A 17748-nucleotide genomic window follows, 5' to 3' on the forward strand; every position below is an offset into this window, starting at 1 on the left:
ATACGAGTGTGCCCTGTGATGAATTGCCCCTGCCTCTTGCCCTAAATTTTCTGGAATAACCTCTAGACTGCCTCTCCTCACGCTGCTCCAACATTTCAGCAGCCCTTACTTCTGCCATCCGTATGCACTATTGCTGTAGATGCGTTGCAGTCTGATGTTTTTTTTAGTAGCTGTGAGCTTGGCCTGACGTACCTGTTTTCACAACGCCTGTGACATGGTCACAGAATGACATAAAAAACGATGATGACATTGCCTACCAATACATTCGGTCAGCAACACGCATATGACTACCTGTGCAAACACATGTAAACACACAATCAATGCCTGCCATGGATTTCTGTTTTATATCTGTTCTCAGTGTGATTTTTAATTTTTATTTAGCTCTAATATTCCTCTACACTAGGGGTACTCAATCATAATATTCAAAGGTCCAAATCTGATTTTTATTTAAGCTCAAAGGTCCGGAACGATCAGTGTTAAGCAATGTCTCCGTTGCTCTGGACCGTTGACCCTAAGTACTTAAAATCCTGCACCTTCTTTACCTCTGCTCCCTGTAGCCTCACCGATCCTCCTGGGTCCCTCTCATTTACACACATGTATTCCGTCTTGCTGCGGCTAACCTTCATTCCTCTGCTTTCAAGAGCATACCTCCACCTCTCCAAATTTTCCTCCACCTGTTCCCTGCTCTCGCTACAGAGCACAATGTCATCTGTAAACATCATAGTCCATGGAGACTCCTGTCTTACCTCATCTGTCATCCTGTCCATCACCAGAGCAAACAAAAAGGGGCTTAGAGCCAATCCTTGATGCAGACCCACCTCCATCTTGAACTCTTCTGTCACACCTACAGCACATCTTACCACTGTCTTACAGCTCTCATACATGTCTTGCACCACTCTAACATACTTCTCTGCCACTCCAGACTTCCTCTTACAATACCACAGCTCCTCTCTTGGCACCGTGTCATACGCTTTCTCTAAATCTAAAAAGACACAATGCAAGTCCCTGTTACCTTCTCTGTACTTCTCCGCCAGCATCCTCAAAGCAAATACTGCATCTGATGTACTCTTTCTAGGCATAAAACCATATTGCTGCTCACAAATGCTCACCTCTGCCCTTAACCTAGCTTCCACTACTCTTTCCCACAGCTTCATTGTCTGGCTCATTAGCTTTATACCTCTATAATTGCCACAGCTCTGCACATCTCCCTTGTTCTTAAAAATTGGCACCAATACACTTCTTCCCCATTCCTCTGGAATCCTCTCACTCTCCAAGATCTTGTTAAACAAACTTCTCAGAAACTCTACTGCCACCTCTCCTGAGCACTTCCATACCTCCACAGGTATGTCATCAGGACCAACAGCCTTTCCACTCTTTATCCTCTTCAACGCCCTTTTCAACACTTTTACTAATATTTGCTACTTCCTGCTCCACAACAGTCACCTCTTCTACTCTTTGTTCTCTTTCGTTTTCCTCATTCATCAACTCCTAAAAGTACTCCTTCCATCCTTCCATCACCCTCCTGGCATCTGTCAGTACATTTCCATCTCTATCTTTAATCACTCTAACCTGCTGCACATCCTTCCCATCTTTATCTCTCTGCCTCGCCAACCTGTACAGATCCACCTCACCCTCCTTACTGTCTAGCCTAGCATACAAGTCCTCCTATGCTCTTTGTTTGGCCTTTGCCACCTCTACCTTCACCTTACTCTGCATCTCCCTGTACTCCTGTCTACTCTCTTCAGTCCTCTCAGTGTCCCACTTCTTCTTAGCTAGCCTCTTTCCCTGTATACACTCCTGGACTTCCTCATTCCACCACCAAATCTCCTTGTCCACTTTCCCCTTACCTGATGATACACCAAGTACCCTCCTACCTGTCTCCCTGATCACATTGGCTGTAGTTGTCCAGTCAACTGAAAGCCCCTCCTGACCACCCATAGCCTGTCTCAACTCCTCCCTAAAGACTTCACAGCATTCTTCCTTTCTTAGCTTCCACCACTTTGTCCTCTGCTCTGCCTTTGTCCTCTTCACCTTCCTCACCACCAGGGTTATTTTACACACCACCATTCTGTGTTGTCTGGCTACACACATCCTACCTGTGGGGCATAACCACTTACAACATTGAACATTATCCCTTCAATTTCCAGCTTCAGACTCATCACCCTATCTGATACTCTCTTCACCTCTAGAACATTCCTTACAAACTCCTCTTTCAGAATAACTCCTACTCCATTTCTTTTCCCATCCACACCATTGTAAAACAATTTGAACTCTGATCCTAAGCTTCTAGCCTTGCTACCTTTCCACCTGGTCTCCTGGACACACAGTATATCCACCTTCCTTCTCTGCATCATATCAACTAACTCTCTTCCCTTCCCTGTCATAGTCCCAACATTCAAAGTCCCTACTATCACTCCTAAACTCTTGCATTTCCTCTTCTGATTTCAAACCGAAACAAGCTGAACAAGAAAAGTGTATTTTCATATAATGCCTGAATAAACCAATTAAACAAATTGACCTAAAAGAATAAGACAAGAAGACCCTGTAATACCAAAATGATTTTGAAGTAAAAGTTACATGATGCCCTAAGGGCTCATTGACATTTTACGTTTAAAAAACACTTGGAAAATTGTGAGGTTGCGCTCCCATGATGTCTGCCATGGTGCTTCTCATCACCCTTCAAGCATAAAGAGAACATGGAGAATTTCACCAGATGATCCAAGGGGACAGAGTGAAAGAATGAGGAAAGAGTGAAGCTGATTGATTGCAGCAGTCTGAAAAGTTGAAATTTTTTTAACTTGCTGTGCCATAGATACACACGGAAAAAGACGCCAGAAATCGTACTTTTCAATGCCTGAAGGACAGAACGCGAAAGCCTGTTATCTGGTAGCTAACTCGCTAATTTTAAATGGGTGCCTGTTACCCGACAATTGGCGTTTAACCCCAAACACTCACTGGTAGTCAATGTTGCCATGACAACCATGTCAAACAGGAAAACTACATTTAGCTTTAATATCGGGCAAGGATCGCCATAACGATCTTATTATAGACTACAAAACTAACAGTTTATTAAGGTAGGGAACATATACTTTATTACACTGTATTGGGTCCAGATTGACTGACCATAAAGTCAGGATCCGGACCAGAGTCCGGACTTTGAGAACAAATGTTCTACACCATGTGGCTTGTAAGGAAACAAAGAAAAATCAGAGGCAAACAACCAACCAGACAATCCACAAGCCAAAATAACACCTACAATTACTATTAATGATGTTTGAAATTATTAAATTAAATTACCATATAGTATTGCACTAATAATGCAATTATTTAAAAGTCATAATGGATGTCTTTAATTATTGCACTAGTCATACAGTATATTTATTGCATGAAACACTGTTGATATATTGGATTAATACACTTTGTGTTAGGAGGCGGAGGCACGGCGGTGTAGTGGTTAGCAGTGATTCCCATCTCCGTGTGCATGTTCTCCCAGAGCTTGGTGGGTTTTCCTCTGGGTACTCTGATACTCCTACCTATTGCAATATCCTGTGAAATACAAAGCTGAACCCTACCTAGTGTCAGTATAGTGTATCTAAAGAAGTTAACTGAGTGAAGAATACAAAAACATTACATTGTAAGCGCCTAAAAGCATGAGTTTGTAATTTACAGTGTACTAATGCAGAAATAAAAATCAGACAGAATACATACTGGTAGACAACTTTTGAGGAACGTTTTTGTTTTCATTCTCCCGAGACAGACAGAGTGAGAGGGAGGGGAACTGCATCCTGAATCCCACACTACCAGCCACACTGGGTTTTACATACAGATATAAAGTGGGAAGAGCGGGGTGGAGAGGGCCGCGGATTTATAGCTGCCGACGTCATTTTCAAGCGTCACATCTTTGTCAGTGCACAAAATGGCATCCTACTGCTTGACCGTCTCCAGGCTTCAGGTAAACGATAAACCACGATTGCAGTATCTTATTGTGTGTTTTACTCTCTGTAGAATTTATTGTGTGGTGTTAGTTGCAGTTAAGTGTGTCTATTTAACGTTAAAATGCTTTTGTTGCGAGAAGAGAGAGAAGAGCGCAGATAGTCGGCTAATGCTGCTCAGGTCATCGCCTCCAAGGATGTTAGCAGAAGGCTAGGAGTTCTTCTCACCGAAATAGTTACCATTCATGGGTGTTTTTTTGCTCATACATTAGCAAACCAGCCTTTTAAAATACTTAATGTTTTTGACGGTTTCGTATGTTGCCTGTCTGAAGAGGACGGCTGGAAATTTTAGTTGCAAGGTTAACGCAAGGTTAAAATAGTGTGTAAGCCCTGAAGCATGAAAACTGCTGCGCCATTTATCCAAGAACAGAGAGTCCTGCAGAACAAATTATAACGTTCCTCCAAAATAATTAGGAGTCTCTACAAGTCGTGTGTCTATTTATGGTGTTAAATATATATATAGGACTGCCACGTAAACCATAATTTAACACTTTTTTTCCTCGTCATGTCAAGTTCAAGAATACAAGAAATCAGTTTATGTTTTAGTCAGTCATAAGAAGTTTATTAACAATAAATATATTGTTTGCTTCTCTCTGCCTTGTGGGTAAAAGCAGTCAGTTCATGTCCAATGTTTGTGCATAAGCCACAACATGGGTCCGATTCTATTATTTTCTTTCCATACACTGTTTGTATGTATATATATATAAACTTCCTTTATTTACAATAAAGAGGAACAAATTGTTATAGCAGTGTGCAAATGTTTAAAACATAAAAAAAAGTTAAACTACTTGTATATGCCCTATAGGTTATTTTATTAGTCCATGGGTACAAATAAAAATAATTAAAACTAAGTACTTAAAAAGAAATATATATATATATTTTTTTATTTCTGTCAACATGCAAAAATGCTGTATAGATTCAGTTCAACAGCAAATTGATAAAAAAAAAAAAAGACTATTTTAAATTTGTGGGTGTGGAACTTGCCTAGTAATCAAGAGCCAACCCATTAGTAGTTAATTAGTAGTCAACCCATTAAACACTAAATGCATCCAATGTAAATACATAAAATATACACTCACCTAAAGGATTATTAGAAACACCTGTTCAATTTCTCATTAATGCAATTATCTAATCAACCAATCACATGGCAGTTGCTTCAATGCATTTAGGGGTGTGGTCCTGGTCAATACAATCTCCTGAACTCCAAACTGAACGTCAGAATGGGAAAGAAAGGTGACTTAAGCAATTTTGAGCGTGGCATGGTTGTTGGTGCCAGACGGGCCGGTCTGAGTATTTCACAATCTGCTCAGTTACTAGAGTTTACAAAAAATGGTGAAAATGGAAAAACATCCAGTATGCGGCAGTCCTGTGGTCGATGCCTTGTTGATGCTAGAGGTCAGAGGAGAATGGGCCGACTGATTCAAGCTGATAGAAAAGCAACTCTGACTGAAATAACCACTCGTTACAACCAAGGTATGCAGCAAAGCATTTGTGAAGCCACAACATGCACAACCTTGAGGCGGATGGGCTACAACAGCAGAAGACCCCACCGGGTACCACTTATCTCCACTACAAATAGGAAAAAGAGGCTACAATTTGCACGAGCTCACCAAAATTGGACAGTTGTTGCCTGGTCTGATGACTCGATTACTGTTGAGACATTCAAATGGTAGAGTGAGAATTTGACGTAAACAGAATGAGAACATGGATCCATCATGCCTTGTTACCACTATGCAGGCTGGTGGTGTAATGGTGTGGGAGATGTTTTTTTGGCACACTTTAGGCCCCTTAGTGCCAATTGGACCTCGTTTAAATGCCACAGGCTACCTGAGCATTGTTTTTGACCATAGGTCCGTTCTTCGTACGTCGCTTGACACATCCGAGATGAACTGACACATCTAAGATGAGATCATCGTGCTAATTACGATCTGGCTAAGTCGGTTCTTCGAGCATACCTGTTGTTGATGATTAGTATAGCTGGATTGAGTTGTCTAGGATTATTGTGGGTTCGTGCGTTGGTTTAAAAGGCGATATGCATCGACAATAGAAACACTGATCACAAGCCCTCTGATTGGTTGATGAAATGGAAAAAGAGCGGCTCAATTTTTTTTGTAACGTGTCATAACGTGTTATGCGCTGAAATGCCCCACTGCCATGGATTGCCCCCCTACGTAATCGCTATCAAATATTATATTAGAACATAAATTCATAAGTTTATGGTTTTCAAATTACAAATTACATGAGACAATAAAATAAAATAAGCAATATGAAAATAAATATGTTGTACATGAAAAAAATGGAAATATTATGTATACTTTTATATTGTTTATTTTATAATAAAATTAGTTTCGTCCAATTTATCATTATAAAATATGTATTTTTAATATATAATATTATATATAGCATATTTTTATGACAAACCCCTGAAAAATAAATGTGTTACAAAATAAACATTATACAAGAATTTGTATTAATGGTCTTGACGGCTGTCTCGTGCCTAGGGTTTATTATAATAGTAATATCATATTTGATAACAATAAACCTATGAATTTATGTTCATATATAATATTTGATAGCGATTATGTGTGTGTGTGTGTGTGTGTTGTCCATGGCAGGGGGCATATACTTTTCTTTTTCCACGTGAGTCAGTCGTGCTCTTTAACCAATCAGATGTGACCTCGCCATTTCAACCAATCATAACCCGCCAGGAGCGCAGGCTAAATCCTGTTTACATGAAATAAACCTGCTCCCGAGCAGGTTTAAGCTTACGGATATGTTGCTATGACAACAAATGCTAGAAGCGCATCGAAGAACGAAACAATCCAAGATCAGGACAAATCCACAACAATCAAATCCAGCTAACTGAGTTAGCGACGTACGAAGAACGGACCCCATGTCCATCCCTTTATGACCACCATGTACCCATCCTCTGATGGCTACTTCCAGCAGAATAATGCACCATGTCATGAAGCTCAAATCCATTCAAATTGGTTTCTTGAACATGACAATGAGTTCACTGTACTAAAATGGCCCCCACAGTCACCAGATCTTAACCCAATAGAACATCTTTGGGATGTGATGGAACAGGAGCTTAGTGCCCTGGACGTGCATCCCACAAATATCCATCAACTGCAAGATGCTATCCAATCAATATGGGCCAACATTTCTAAAAAATGCTTTCAGCACCTTGTTGAATCAATGCCACGTAAAATTAAGGCAGTTCTGAAGGCGAAAAGGGGTCACCGTATTAGTATGGTGTTCCTAATTATCTTTTAGGTGAGTGTACATATCTATATAAAAAAATATACGTTAAGTATTTATCTGTACTTTAATACCTGTTTTTAAATTAATCATGATTTGCACATCTTTCCAAAAAGCGTTTCAATAATCACAGTGAAAAAAATTAATAAAATATATTAATATTATCAATAATATGAAATAGTCAATACTTAAATTAAATCTTTGTGATACTTTCTTAACAGCGTAAATTTGAGTTAATATCTTAACTTATACTTTTTTTTACTTTATTATTGATCCAGTTTCTATTAAGAATACAAGGAGTCTTACAACAGAAGACAAAAATAATTTTGCTTCAGGAGTTGTGCAAACACGCATGTAGATAGGTTTTATAGATTAGTTATAGACATAGACTGCGCATCTTTAAAATCAGACAAGCAATCAGGGTAAAGAAATGTACAAAATGCAAGTGTAGAAAATGACACATCTGCAAAGCATGTGGCGACAGCGGGGTGCATTAGTGTAAGGTGTGATAACCTGTCTATCATACTTTAGCAGCTAGATAATCATTGAAAATGTTATAGTCCCAGCATGTCATCCCAACTTAAGTTTCATGTGCATTTTATATATTTGTTTTTTTTTTCTTTTCGTCAGCTGGTCCTAGGCCATGGAGTTCGACGGCTCCATGTGACTGCGGCTCTCAGTGCCAAAGCCAAGGTGGCAATGAGCCGTTTTGAGCCCAACTCCTACATCAACTATGATAAACTCCAGTCCAATGTCAATATTGTGCGCAAAAGGTCAGCTTGCTCTACTCATGTTTGCGTTTCACTCTTATGCCTGTTTGTTTTTCCCCTTTTATCTACACTGCTGTTTTTATTACTGCTCTTTCTGATGACCTCTTTCCAACACACTGTTTTCCTATTTGTTCACTTTAATCTGGGATTGGAAAAGCCATATAAAGCAGTAGTTTTTTTTTCTTGCTTAACAGGCTGGACAGGCCACTTACACTTTCTGAGAAGATTGTCTATGGACATCTGGATGACCCGGCACGCCAGGAGATTGTTCGCGGACGCACGTACTTGCGTCTGCGTCCAGACAGGGTGGCAATGCAAGATGCAACAGCACAGATGGCCATGCTGCAGTTTATCAGTAGTGGACTCCCAAAAGTGGCTGTACCATCCACCATCCACTGTGATCACCTTATCGAGGCTCAGCTAGGAGGAGCCCAGGACTTGCAACGAGCAAAGGTAAGTCTATAGTAATATGTGGTTGGCAGCATCGTTGCTATTCCTGTTGTAAAAAATGTCTGAGTCAAGAGTTTTAAAACCCTTTCTATATAGTTTAAATAAAGCTGTTATTATAATTTTTTTTAAACAAATTAAGTAAATTGCAGTTTGTTTGTATTTCCTGCTGTGACCCAGGAAGTGAATCAGGAAGTTTACAACTTCCTTGCCAGTTCAGGAGCTAAATACGGGGTTGGTTTCTGGAAACCCGGTTCAGGGATCATCCATCAGGTACTGTTAAAGGGTGCTTCTTGTACCCCGTCTTTACCAGAAGATATTTTTGTTATATACAAGATATCATTCAGCAACTGTAGGCCATTCTGTATTTTCTATTTTATTTCACAGATTATTTTGGAAAATTATGCCTACCCTGGAGTAATGTTGATTGGTACGGACTCCCACACCCCTAATGGTGGTGGATTGGGCAGCATCTGCATTGGAGTAGGTGGAGCTGATGCAGTGGATGTCATGGCAGGAATTCCATGGGAGCTTAAGTGTCCAAAGGTGAGTTCTCATACAGTGGGGCAAAAAAGTATTTAGTCAGCTACCAAATTGACAGAGGTCAAACCTTTTCGTCAAGTCTTCACAAGGTTTTCACACACTGTTGCTGGTATTTTGGCCCATTCCTCCACGCAGATCTCCTCTAGAGCAGTGATATTTGGGGCTGTCGCTGGCAACACGGACTTTCAACTCCCTTCAAAGTTTTTTTTTACGGGGTTGAAATCTGGAGACTGGCTAGGCCACTCTAAGACCTTAAAATGCTTCTTTCGAAGCCACTCTTTCGTTGCCCAGGCGGTGTGTTTGGGATCATTGTCATGCTGAAAGACCCAGCCACGTTTCATCTTCAATGCCCTTGCTGATGGAAGGAGGTTTTTACTTAAAATCTCATGGTACATCAGCAACAAGTTGAGTTTTTACCAAAAAGTTTTATGTTTCGTTTCATCTGACCGTATGACATTCTTCCAATCCTCTCTTCTGGATCATCCAAATGCTCTCTAGCAAACTTTAGATGGGCCTGGACATGTACTGGCTTAAGCAGGGGAACACGTCTGGCACTGCAGGATTTGAGTCCCTGGCGGCGCAGTGTGTTCCTGATGGTAGCCTTTGTTACTTTGGTCCCAGCTCTCTGCAGGTCATTCACTAGGTCCCCAGTGTGGTTCTGGGATTTTTGCTTACAGTTCTTGTAATCTTTTTAAACCCACGGGGTGAGATCTTGCGTGGAGCCCCAGATCGAGGGAGATTATCAGTGGTCTTGTATGTCTTCCATTTTCTAATAATTGCACCCTCAGTTGATTTCTTCACACCAAGCTTCTTGCCTATTGCAGCTTCAGTCTTCCCAGCCTGGTGCAGATCTACAATTTGGTTTCAGGTGTCCTTTGACAGCTCTTTGGTCTTTCTTGCCCATAGTGGAGTTTGGAGTGTGACTGTTTGAGGTTGTGGACAGGTGTCTTTTTCATACTGATAACAGATGCCATTAATACAGGTAATGAGTGGAGGACAGAGAAGCCTTATAAAAGTTACAGATCTATGAGAGCCAGAAATCTTGCCTGTTTGTAGGTGTACTTACTTTCCTCCATGATTTGCAAAGTTGTTCTTTAAAAATCCTACAATCTGATTTTCTGGAATTTTTTCACCATCTTATTTAAGTGGGAGAACTTGCACAATTGGTGGCTGTTTAAATACTTTTTTGCCCCACTGTGTACTTTTCGTCAGCTACCGGTCACCCTTTGTGGCACTTTGTTATATTTGCAACTGTCATATTTATAATACGAAAAAAAAAATGTGAATTCTTGTGCAGGTTATTGGTGTAAAATTGACAGGCAGTCTGTCAGGTTGGACCTCACCAAAGGATGTTATCCTGAAAGTGGCTGGCATCCTCACAGTAAAAGGTGGCACTGGTGCTATTGTGGAGTATCATGGTCCTGGGGTTGATTCCATCTCCTGTACAGGTAAGACATTGCACCACTGAAAGTCAAAAGAAACTAAAACTGTTTAGTATATTCCTTACATGCTTTTAAATTATTTTTTAATTTTTGTCTTTTAGGAATGGCTACCATCTGTAATATGGGTGCTGAAATTGGTGCCACAACCTCAGTCTTCCCATACAATCACCGCATGAGGACGTACTTGGAGAAGACAGGACGTGCAGGTTGGTTGTAGAATTTCTCACACACTTGTGTTAATCCATTTAGACTGTTTCCTCTATGGGAGTTATTTTCTTGTTTGCTTAGAAATTGCCAGTCTGGCTGATGAGTACAAAGATTTGCTCGTTCCTGACGCTGGCTGTGAATATGACCAGGTGATTGAGATTAACCTGAATGAGGTAAGTGCCTGTCCTGATTTAATTCATTACTAAAATACAAATCAAATTCAGATTTACAGTATATATAATACAGTGCCTGCCAAAAAATCTTGCTCACTCTAAAATCTTATTTAGTCACCTTTAACTTTGATTACAGCACATATTGTGGTGGTCAGTTCATGTGTAAAAATTATTCCTCATGCTTGCGCTTTTTTACAATCTGAAAGGAATGGAATATTCCGGTGCTATTAGGGGGGAAAAACTATTATTTTGTGATAGCCTGGTCATTCAGTTACATTCATGTCATCAGCTGACCTTATTTTATTGCCACATTATGTTGCTGAGCCTAGACCTAAACAACCACAGCAACCTCTGATCATAAAATTGCCTCCAGAGGCTTGTATAATGGGAACTATGCATGATTGGTGCATGGCTTCGTGTGGTTCTCTTCTTATCCTGATGCTCTGGAATAGGGTCATTCCTGACTCAAAGTCTTTCCTCCTGATTCTAGCAGCTGTTTTGCTCAAGTTAAGAGTTAAATGTTTTCATAGTTAGGAGATTTTTGCTCATGAAAGTGCTATTACTCACTTTAGCCTAACACCTACATGTCAGGGTGTTCCTCAACTCACTGACAAATCAATTCATTAGCAACTAATTTAATTATAAATTTTAGTGATCATGATTGATTAATCGTCGTGCTCTAGCATTTAGGCATGTAGACATGGTCTGAAGACAGTTTGCTGAAGTACAAACGAAGGATCAGAATGGTAAAGATGAGGGATGTAAATGACCTTGAGCATGGCGTGGTTTTTGGTCTCAGACAGGCTGGGCTGAGTATTTCTAAAACTGCTGATATACAGGGATTCATGCCCAACCATCTCTAGGGTTTACAGAGAATGGTCTGAAAAAGAGAAAATAACCAGTGAACAACATTTTGGTGGGAAACCTTAAAGCAAATGTGCTACAGCTGCAGAAGACCACACTGGGTGGCATTTTTGTCAGTTAAGAACAGGAAACTGTTATAGTCGCATGGGCTCACCAAGATTGGACAATAAAACATTGACGGGTTTGACGGGTCTTGACTTCAGATAAGACAATTGAATGGTACGGTCAGAATTATGAATAAACAACACAAAAGCATCCATCCATCCTGCCTTGTTTTAACAGTTCAGGCTAGTGGTGGTGAGCATATTCTTGCGGGAGATATATTCTTGGCACACTTTGTGCCCCTTGAGCATTTAAAAAAAATTTTTTTTTTTGTTTTTTAATGCAACTCTGAGTATTGTTGCTGACCATCTAGAATCTCAGGATAATGTGCCAGGAGGCCATTTGAGTACAGGGAATTAATTGTCCTTTTAATTTATTCAATTGACTGGCTCCACGGTCACCCAGTCTCAATCTACCAAAACACCTTTGGTGTGTGGTGGAACAGTAAATTTGCATCTTGAAGGTGAATCTGACCTTCATGATCCCCCCCCCCCCCGCCCCCCATTGTCTTTGTGTTTCAAAGTGCAATTTGTCAGCATGAACCCATCTCTTAAAAACATTTTATTTAAGATTAGCTCTATATAAATTGCTTTTTATATTATTATAATTTATTATTGTTACTCAGTCCAAATAAGGTTTTTGTTTAAATAAATTGAATAATTGTGGTGTACCTTCAGTAATTTAATGTTTAATCTCTTGCAGCTGAAGCCACACATCAATGGTCCCTTCACTCCTGACTTGGCCCACCCAGTGTCTGAAATCGGCTCTGTCGCAGAGAAGAATGGATGGCCATTAGAGGTTAAAGTTGGTATGTAGCAAACACGGCTCCATCAACTTGTATTGTATGCACATGACTTGAGATTGCTGAGTTAACAGCTTGCCTTTTATGCGTTGACTTTCAGGTCTGATTGGAAGCTGTACCAACTCGAGTTATGAAGATATGGGTAGAGCTGCTTCATTGGCCAAGCAGGCTCTAGATAAGGGGCTCAAGTGCAAAGCCATGTTCACAGTCACCCCTGGCTCTGAGCAGATTCGTGCTACCATTGAGAGAGACGGTTATGTAAGTCTGAGTGCTTAATTTATAAGCTTATTTTAAAAATGTAGACCAGGCATCAACTTTTTTAATCTATCCTTGTACTTGGTTCCCTGTTTTCACGATCAGTTTCAGTACCTGTTTATGATTTTAGTGAGTGAATTTAGGGAGTTAAAGTAATTATTTTTTGTAAAACTGAATATAGGGTTTGTATAAATAATAATGGGATATTTATTTCTCTGGTTGCAGGCTAAGATACTCAGTGATGTTGGAGGAGTTGTACTGGCCAATGCTTGTGGACCCTGCATCGGACAGTGGGACAGGTATGGAGAGCCCTGCTTATGAAACGCAGGCATTTATCTTAAGTAATAATTCTTTTAAATGTATTGTACGTGATTTTCCATTTCATTCTCATTGGAAGGAGAGATGTTAAGAAAGGAGAGAAGAACACCATAGTCACATCCTTTAATAGGAACTTCACAGCTCGGAATGATGCCAATCCTGCCACCCATGCATTCGTCACTTCTCCAGAGGTATTAAGATTATGGTTTCATTAAGGGACATGCTTCATTAATCTTTTGATTTCTTCTCGTTGTGCAGGGTGATTCACGCAAAAGAGGCCCCAAATATTCTGTAATAACTCTTGCTATGAAGAAGCTAACGGAACCAAAAAAAAAGTACACTACATACTTGAGATATGTGTAATATATCACCTTACATGTGATGGTGGAAGGGATCTGTTTTCTGCCAGACACATTTTGAATGGTGCTCAATGTTTCTGAACGTATCGGCAAGAGTATCGGTGTGGAAGGAAGCAGCAATTTCATGTTAGATGTTTTCCTTCCAATCTTCCACAGTGCTTCCACGGGCTTGTTTCTTGTTTGAAGCTTCATATACTGAGGACCACTTTGTACATTGTTTCGTTCAGATTGCTTAATCCTAGCTAGAGTTATTACAGAATATATCTCTTTGGAATGAATCACCCTGGATTGCCTGTTAAATTTACAGTTTTTGTTTGATTTTCTGCCAATCAGATTGTTACTGCTCTTGCCATTGCGGGTACACTGAAATTCAACCCTGAGGTTGACTATCTCACAGCTTCCAACGGAGAGAAGTTTAAGCTGCAGCCCCCTACAGGAGACGAGTTGCCTGCACGTGACTTTGACCCAGGCCAGGACACGTATCAACATCCCCCAGCTGATGGCTCTGGCCTCAAAGTGGATGTCAATCCACAGAGCAATCGCCTGCAGCTGCTCGAGCCCTTTGATAAGTGGAACGGCAAAGACTTGGAGGATCTGCAAGTGCTCATAAAGGTAATCTGGCAAATAAGTGCTTATTGATTGATTTAGCTCTTTGGGATACGTTCATCATAAAATTTTAATTGCCGCTGTTCCTAGGTAAAGGGCAAATGCACCACTGACCATATTAGTGCTGCTGGACCGTGGCTGAAATTCCGTGGTCATTTGGACAACATTTCAAACAATTTGCTTATTGGAGCTGTAAACATTGACAATGATGCAGTTAATAAGATTCGCAATCAGCTGACTGGTGAATTTGGTGCTGTACCTGATGTTGCTCGCAATTACAAGGCAAGTCATTCTTATTTAGATTCTTTACTGAATTTGCAGAAAGATTTTTTTTTAATTTAGGTATGCTATTTATAGTTTAATGTAGAGACAGATGCAATTTGAAACTTTTTTTTTTTTTAAGTTGTTTTACTTTCGCTTACCTGTAGAAAAATGGTGTTTCCTGGGTTGTGGTGGGTGATGAGAACTATGGTGAGGGATCCAGCAGAGAACATGCTGCTTTAGAGCCCAGGCATCTTGGAGGCAGGGCCATCATTGTCAAGAGCTTTGCCAGAATTCATGGTGAGTGTTAGTTTTTAATGTCTTTTTTTTTAGGCCCACAACTAATGACTATTTTAATAGTCAATTCATCTTTGATTGAAAGATGACTAGGATGACTGAAATGATTAATCAATTAATATGACTACAAATGGCAGTTACTCTATAGCTTTTAATTTAGCGTAAGGTAGATTTGTACATATGCTAATAATAAATATAAATTCTTCATAATTATTTTTTTTTTTTTTAAAGAACTTTATTGATTTTTCTGGAACCAAGAAAAAGCAAAGTAGAAACAGATGGCAGTTATGGGAGTTAAGTTTTAAAATTAAGTCTTTGGTTATGTTGTGGGGGTGTGGTCAAGTGAAGTGTGAGGAGGAGGAGAATATGGCTAAATGCCTGTTGCTGTGAGCTGAAAAAAAGGAGTGCACAACAGCGTGAAGGAGAACGTGTGCAGAGCATGTAAGCTGGCAATATGGCTTTTCAACGTATTTTGAATGTTAAAGATGCAGAAATTAAAAGTGACCAGGAGCATAGTCAAAAGCTAGGTAAAGGTATCTGGAAGCTGGATAACTTATAGTCAGAGAGTGAATGAAGCAAAATACTCTCCATTGACTTTCCTTTTTTTTTTTCATCTCTTTTCAGAAACAAACTTGAAGAAACAAGGCCTGCTTCCCCTTACCTTCGCTAACCCTACTGATTATGACAAAATCCGCCCAGATGACAAAATATCCATCGTAGGTCTCCAGACGTTTGCCCCAGGAAAGGTGAGAAGCATTTTTTCAAAATAAACAAGTATTTTTTTTTTTTCCCCCATTTTCATTTATCAGTAAAAATTCTGTACAATATAGAAAATCTAGGAAATATAGAAATTTTTGTGTAAATAAAAAAACTGACTGGCAAATGTGCATGAAAGTGGCTTATTAAAGTTTATTTATTTATTATTAAATAAATAAACTACAGCTACAGGAAAGGTGAAAAGCATTTTTTCAAAATAAACAAGTGTTTTTTGTCCCCCCCCACCTTTATTTATCAGGTGTTTAACAGAATACAAATTTCAGTTCAGAGTCCAGTATAGTTAAAGTCAAGTTTTATTTGTCACATACACAGTCATACACAGTACGAAAAAAAATAAAAATAAAAGCTTATTAATAGAAAATAAATTTAAAAAGAAATACAGTAGAAAATAAATTTAGCTAGGATAAAAAATAAAAATATTTTGTACAATATAGAAAATCTATTAAATATAGAAATTTTTGTGTAAATAAAAAAACTGACTAGGGGTGTGCAAATGTGCATGAAAGTGGCATCTAAGTATTATTAAAGTTTTGTTATTAAAGCTATTTATTTATTTATTATTAAAGTTACTTTGTCATTATTGATTTACAGCTTTGTTCACTAATCTAGTAAATTATGTACTTTTCCTGCATTTTATTATTATTTTTTTTTTGCCTCTAGCCTCTACATGCTGTAATCAAGCACAAGGATGGCAGCAAGGAAACTATTGAGCTAAACCACACTTTCAACGAGACTCAGATCGAATGGTTTCAGGCAGGCTCTGCCCTAAACAGGATGAAGGAGCTGCAGTAATTAAGGACTGTTTATGAAGAAAGGGCAAGGATCTACACATGCAGAAGATTTGTGCAGCATTCAAGTATTCCGCAGACATATTTGTAATTTGTTATGGCAGAAATTAAATTCACTCCACTCAGTTATTACATTGTGTATGATTGACGTGTATGTATCCAATTAAGCAATCAGTATTGCCTCAATACGGCATACAATCACAATAAATGAATACATAGGCACAAAATATGAGGAGCATAGCAGTGGTGATAAATTCTGTGTGATTTAAATGGTTGTTTAAAAGTGCATGGAGATTTTATTATTTTTTTTCCCTTCTGTTGCGTTTCAGTTTGTTTCATGCAATTAGGCAATTGTTTTCTGTTTGATTTCCACTTGATCTAATATAAAGTCCAGTGATTTCATCAGATCAGCAACAGTTACATCTTTACTCTTCCCTGTGTTTGTCATGCTAATCAGATAAACAGGGAAATAGGCTTGTGAATCATGTTCTGTAATAACTATCTGTGGTAACCCTCATAACTGTAACTGTAACCCTCATAGTTTTAAGGTTGCCATAGGCAAAAAAGTGCTCTTGATTTTACTTCCATTTCAATGTAATGGGTGAAGATTTGGTTGTCTATGCTGCCTCACAGGTTCAACCAAACCTTCAACTCTAATGTATATACAGTCTGTCATTACTTTGTGATTCACATTACAAAAATGCTTATTTATTACCACTAGCAAAGAAAGGCAAATATCCATGAAATTAAAATACCTGAAACTTGATTAAAATCTTGGCTATATTCATCTGGTTTTGAAAGTATTTTTAATCTCTGTTGTAAAGCTGTTTTAGCCTATCTTAAAATGTGTAAAAACATTAACTCTTATGTGTAACCAATTAGGTTCTGAATGCTTGCAGTGTGGCTGTTATCTTGGCATACTCAAATGGCACAGGGTATGATTCTGGCTGGTAGCTCTTTCGTCCGTGAGTGATCTGGAGGATTACACAGATCACATACATCATTCTTACAGTTATTGGCAGTAGAAGTAAATGTGGTGTATGGCACACAGGACAAATTGGTAATGCTTGAAAACCAGAAACTATTTTTAAATTACCACTGCTAGCTAGTAGAAAATATATTTTCAATAAAATATCAAGAAATGTTTAGAAAATTTTGAATATTTGATCAATTAAGTCAAGTAATATGGAAGCTGGAAAATAATTTGATGGTTTTTGATGGCGATTAATCATGAAAATCATGAATAGTATAGAGTATCTCAGACAAGGTTATTTATTTACATTAATGTAAGGAAGGTAATTCTATATAATGCTGTCGAATTTCCCAAGAAGACCTAAACTTAGTTTTTTTTATGTTCTAAACTAGTTTCCGTGGAATTATTGTAAGGCACACCGTAACCTAAACTTGAAAAGCATTATAGTCTTTAAAAAAAAAAACTATGGCATAAACCTGGGGTAAATGGGTGCAGATGATCAGGTTGGTCA

General features: G+C 38.9%; 1 protein-coding gene across 1 annotated transcript; it reads left to right on the top strand.

Annotated features, from left to right (window-relative positions):
* The first annotated feature begins 3885 nt into the window (after positions 1-3885).
* On the top strand, positions 3886-17051 carry LOC128541134 (aconitate hydratase, mitochondrial). Its single transcript, XM_053511368.1, has 17 exons — positions 3886-3952; positions 7884-8026; positions 8218-8476; positions 8651-8743; positions 8858-9016; positions 10311-10461; positions 10557-10661; positions 10744-10835; positions 12504-12609; positions 12704-12861; positions 13084-13157; positions 13256-13367; positions 13869-14147; positions 14232-14423; positions 14570-14702; positions 15324-15445; positions 16137-17051. Exons 1-17 carry the CDS (start codon positions 3917-3919, stop codon positions 16266-16268), a joined length of 2346 nt encoding a protein of 781 aa, XP_053367343.1. The 5' UTR covers positions 3886-3916; the 3' UTR covers positions 16269-17051.
* The last annotated feature ends 697 nt before the right edge of the window (positions 17052-17748 follow it).

The sequence above is a fragment of the Clarias gariepinus genome, chromosome 14 (assembly GCF_024256425.1).
Source record: "Clarias gariepinus isolate MV-2021 ecotype Netherlands chromosome 14, CGAR_prim_01v2, whole genome shotgun sequence".
Lineage (NCBI taxonomy): Eukaryota > Metazoa > Chordata > Actinopteri > Siluriformes > Clariidae > Clarias > Clarias gariepinus.

Coding starts and splice junctions, on each gene's coding strand:
- LOC128541134 (XM_053511368.1), top strand. CDS start 3,917: ATGGCATCCTACTGCTTGACCGTCTCCAGGCTTCAG. Junction 9,017..10,310: donor GGGAGCTTAAGTGTCCAAAG/GTGAGTTCTCAT, acceptor ATTCTTGTGCAG/GTTATTGGTGTAAAATTGAC. Junction 10,462..10,556: donor TGATTCCATCTCCTGTACAG/GTAAGACATTGC, acceptor TTTGTCTTTTAG/GAATGGCTACCATCTGTAAT.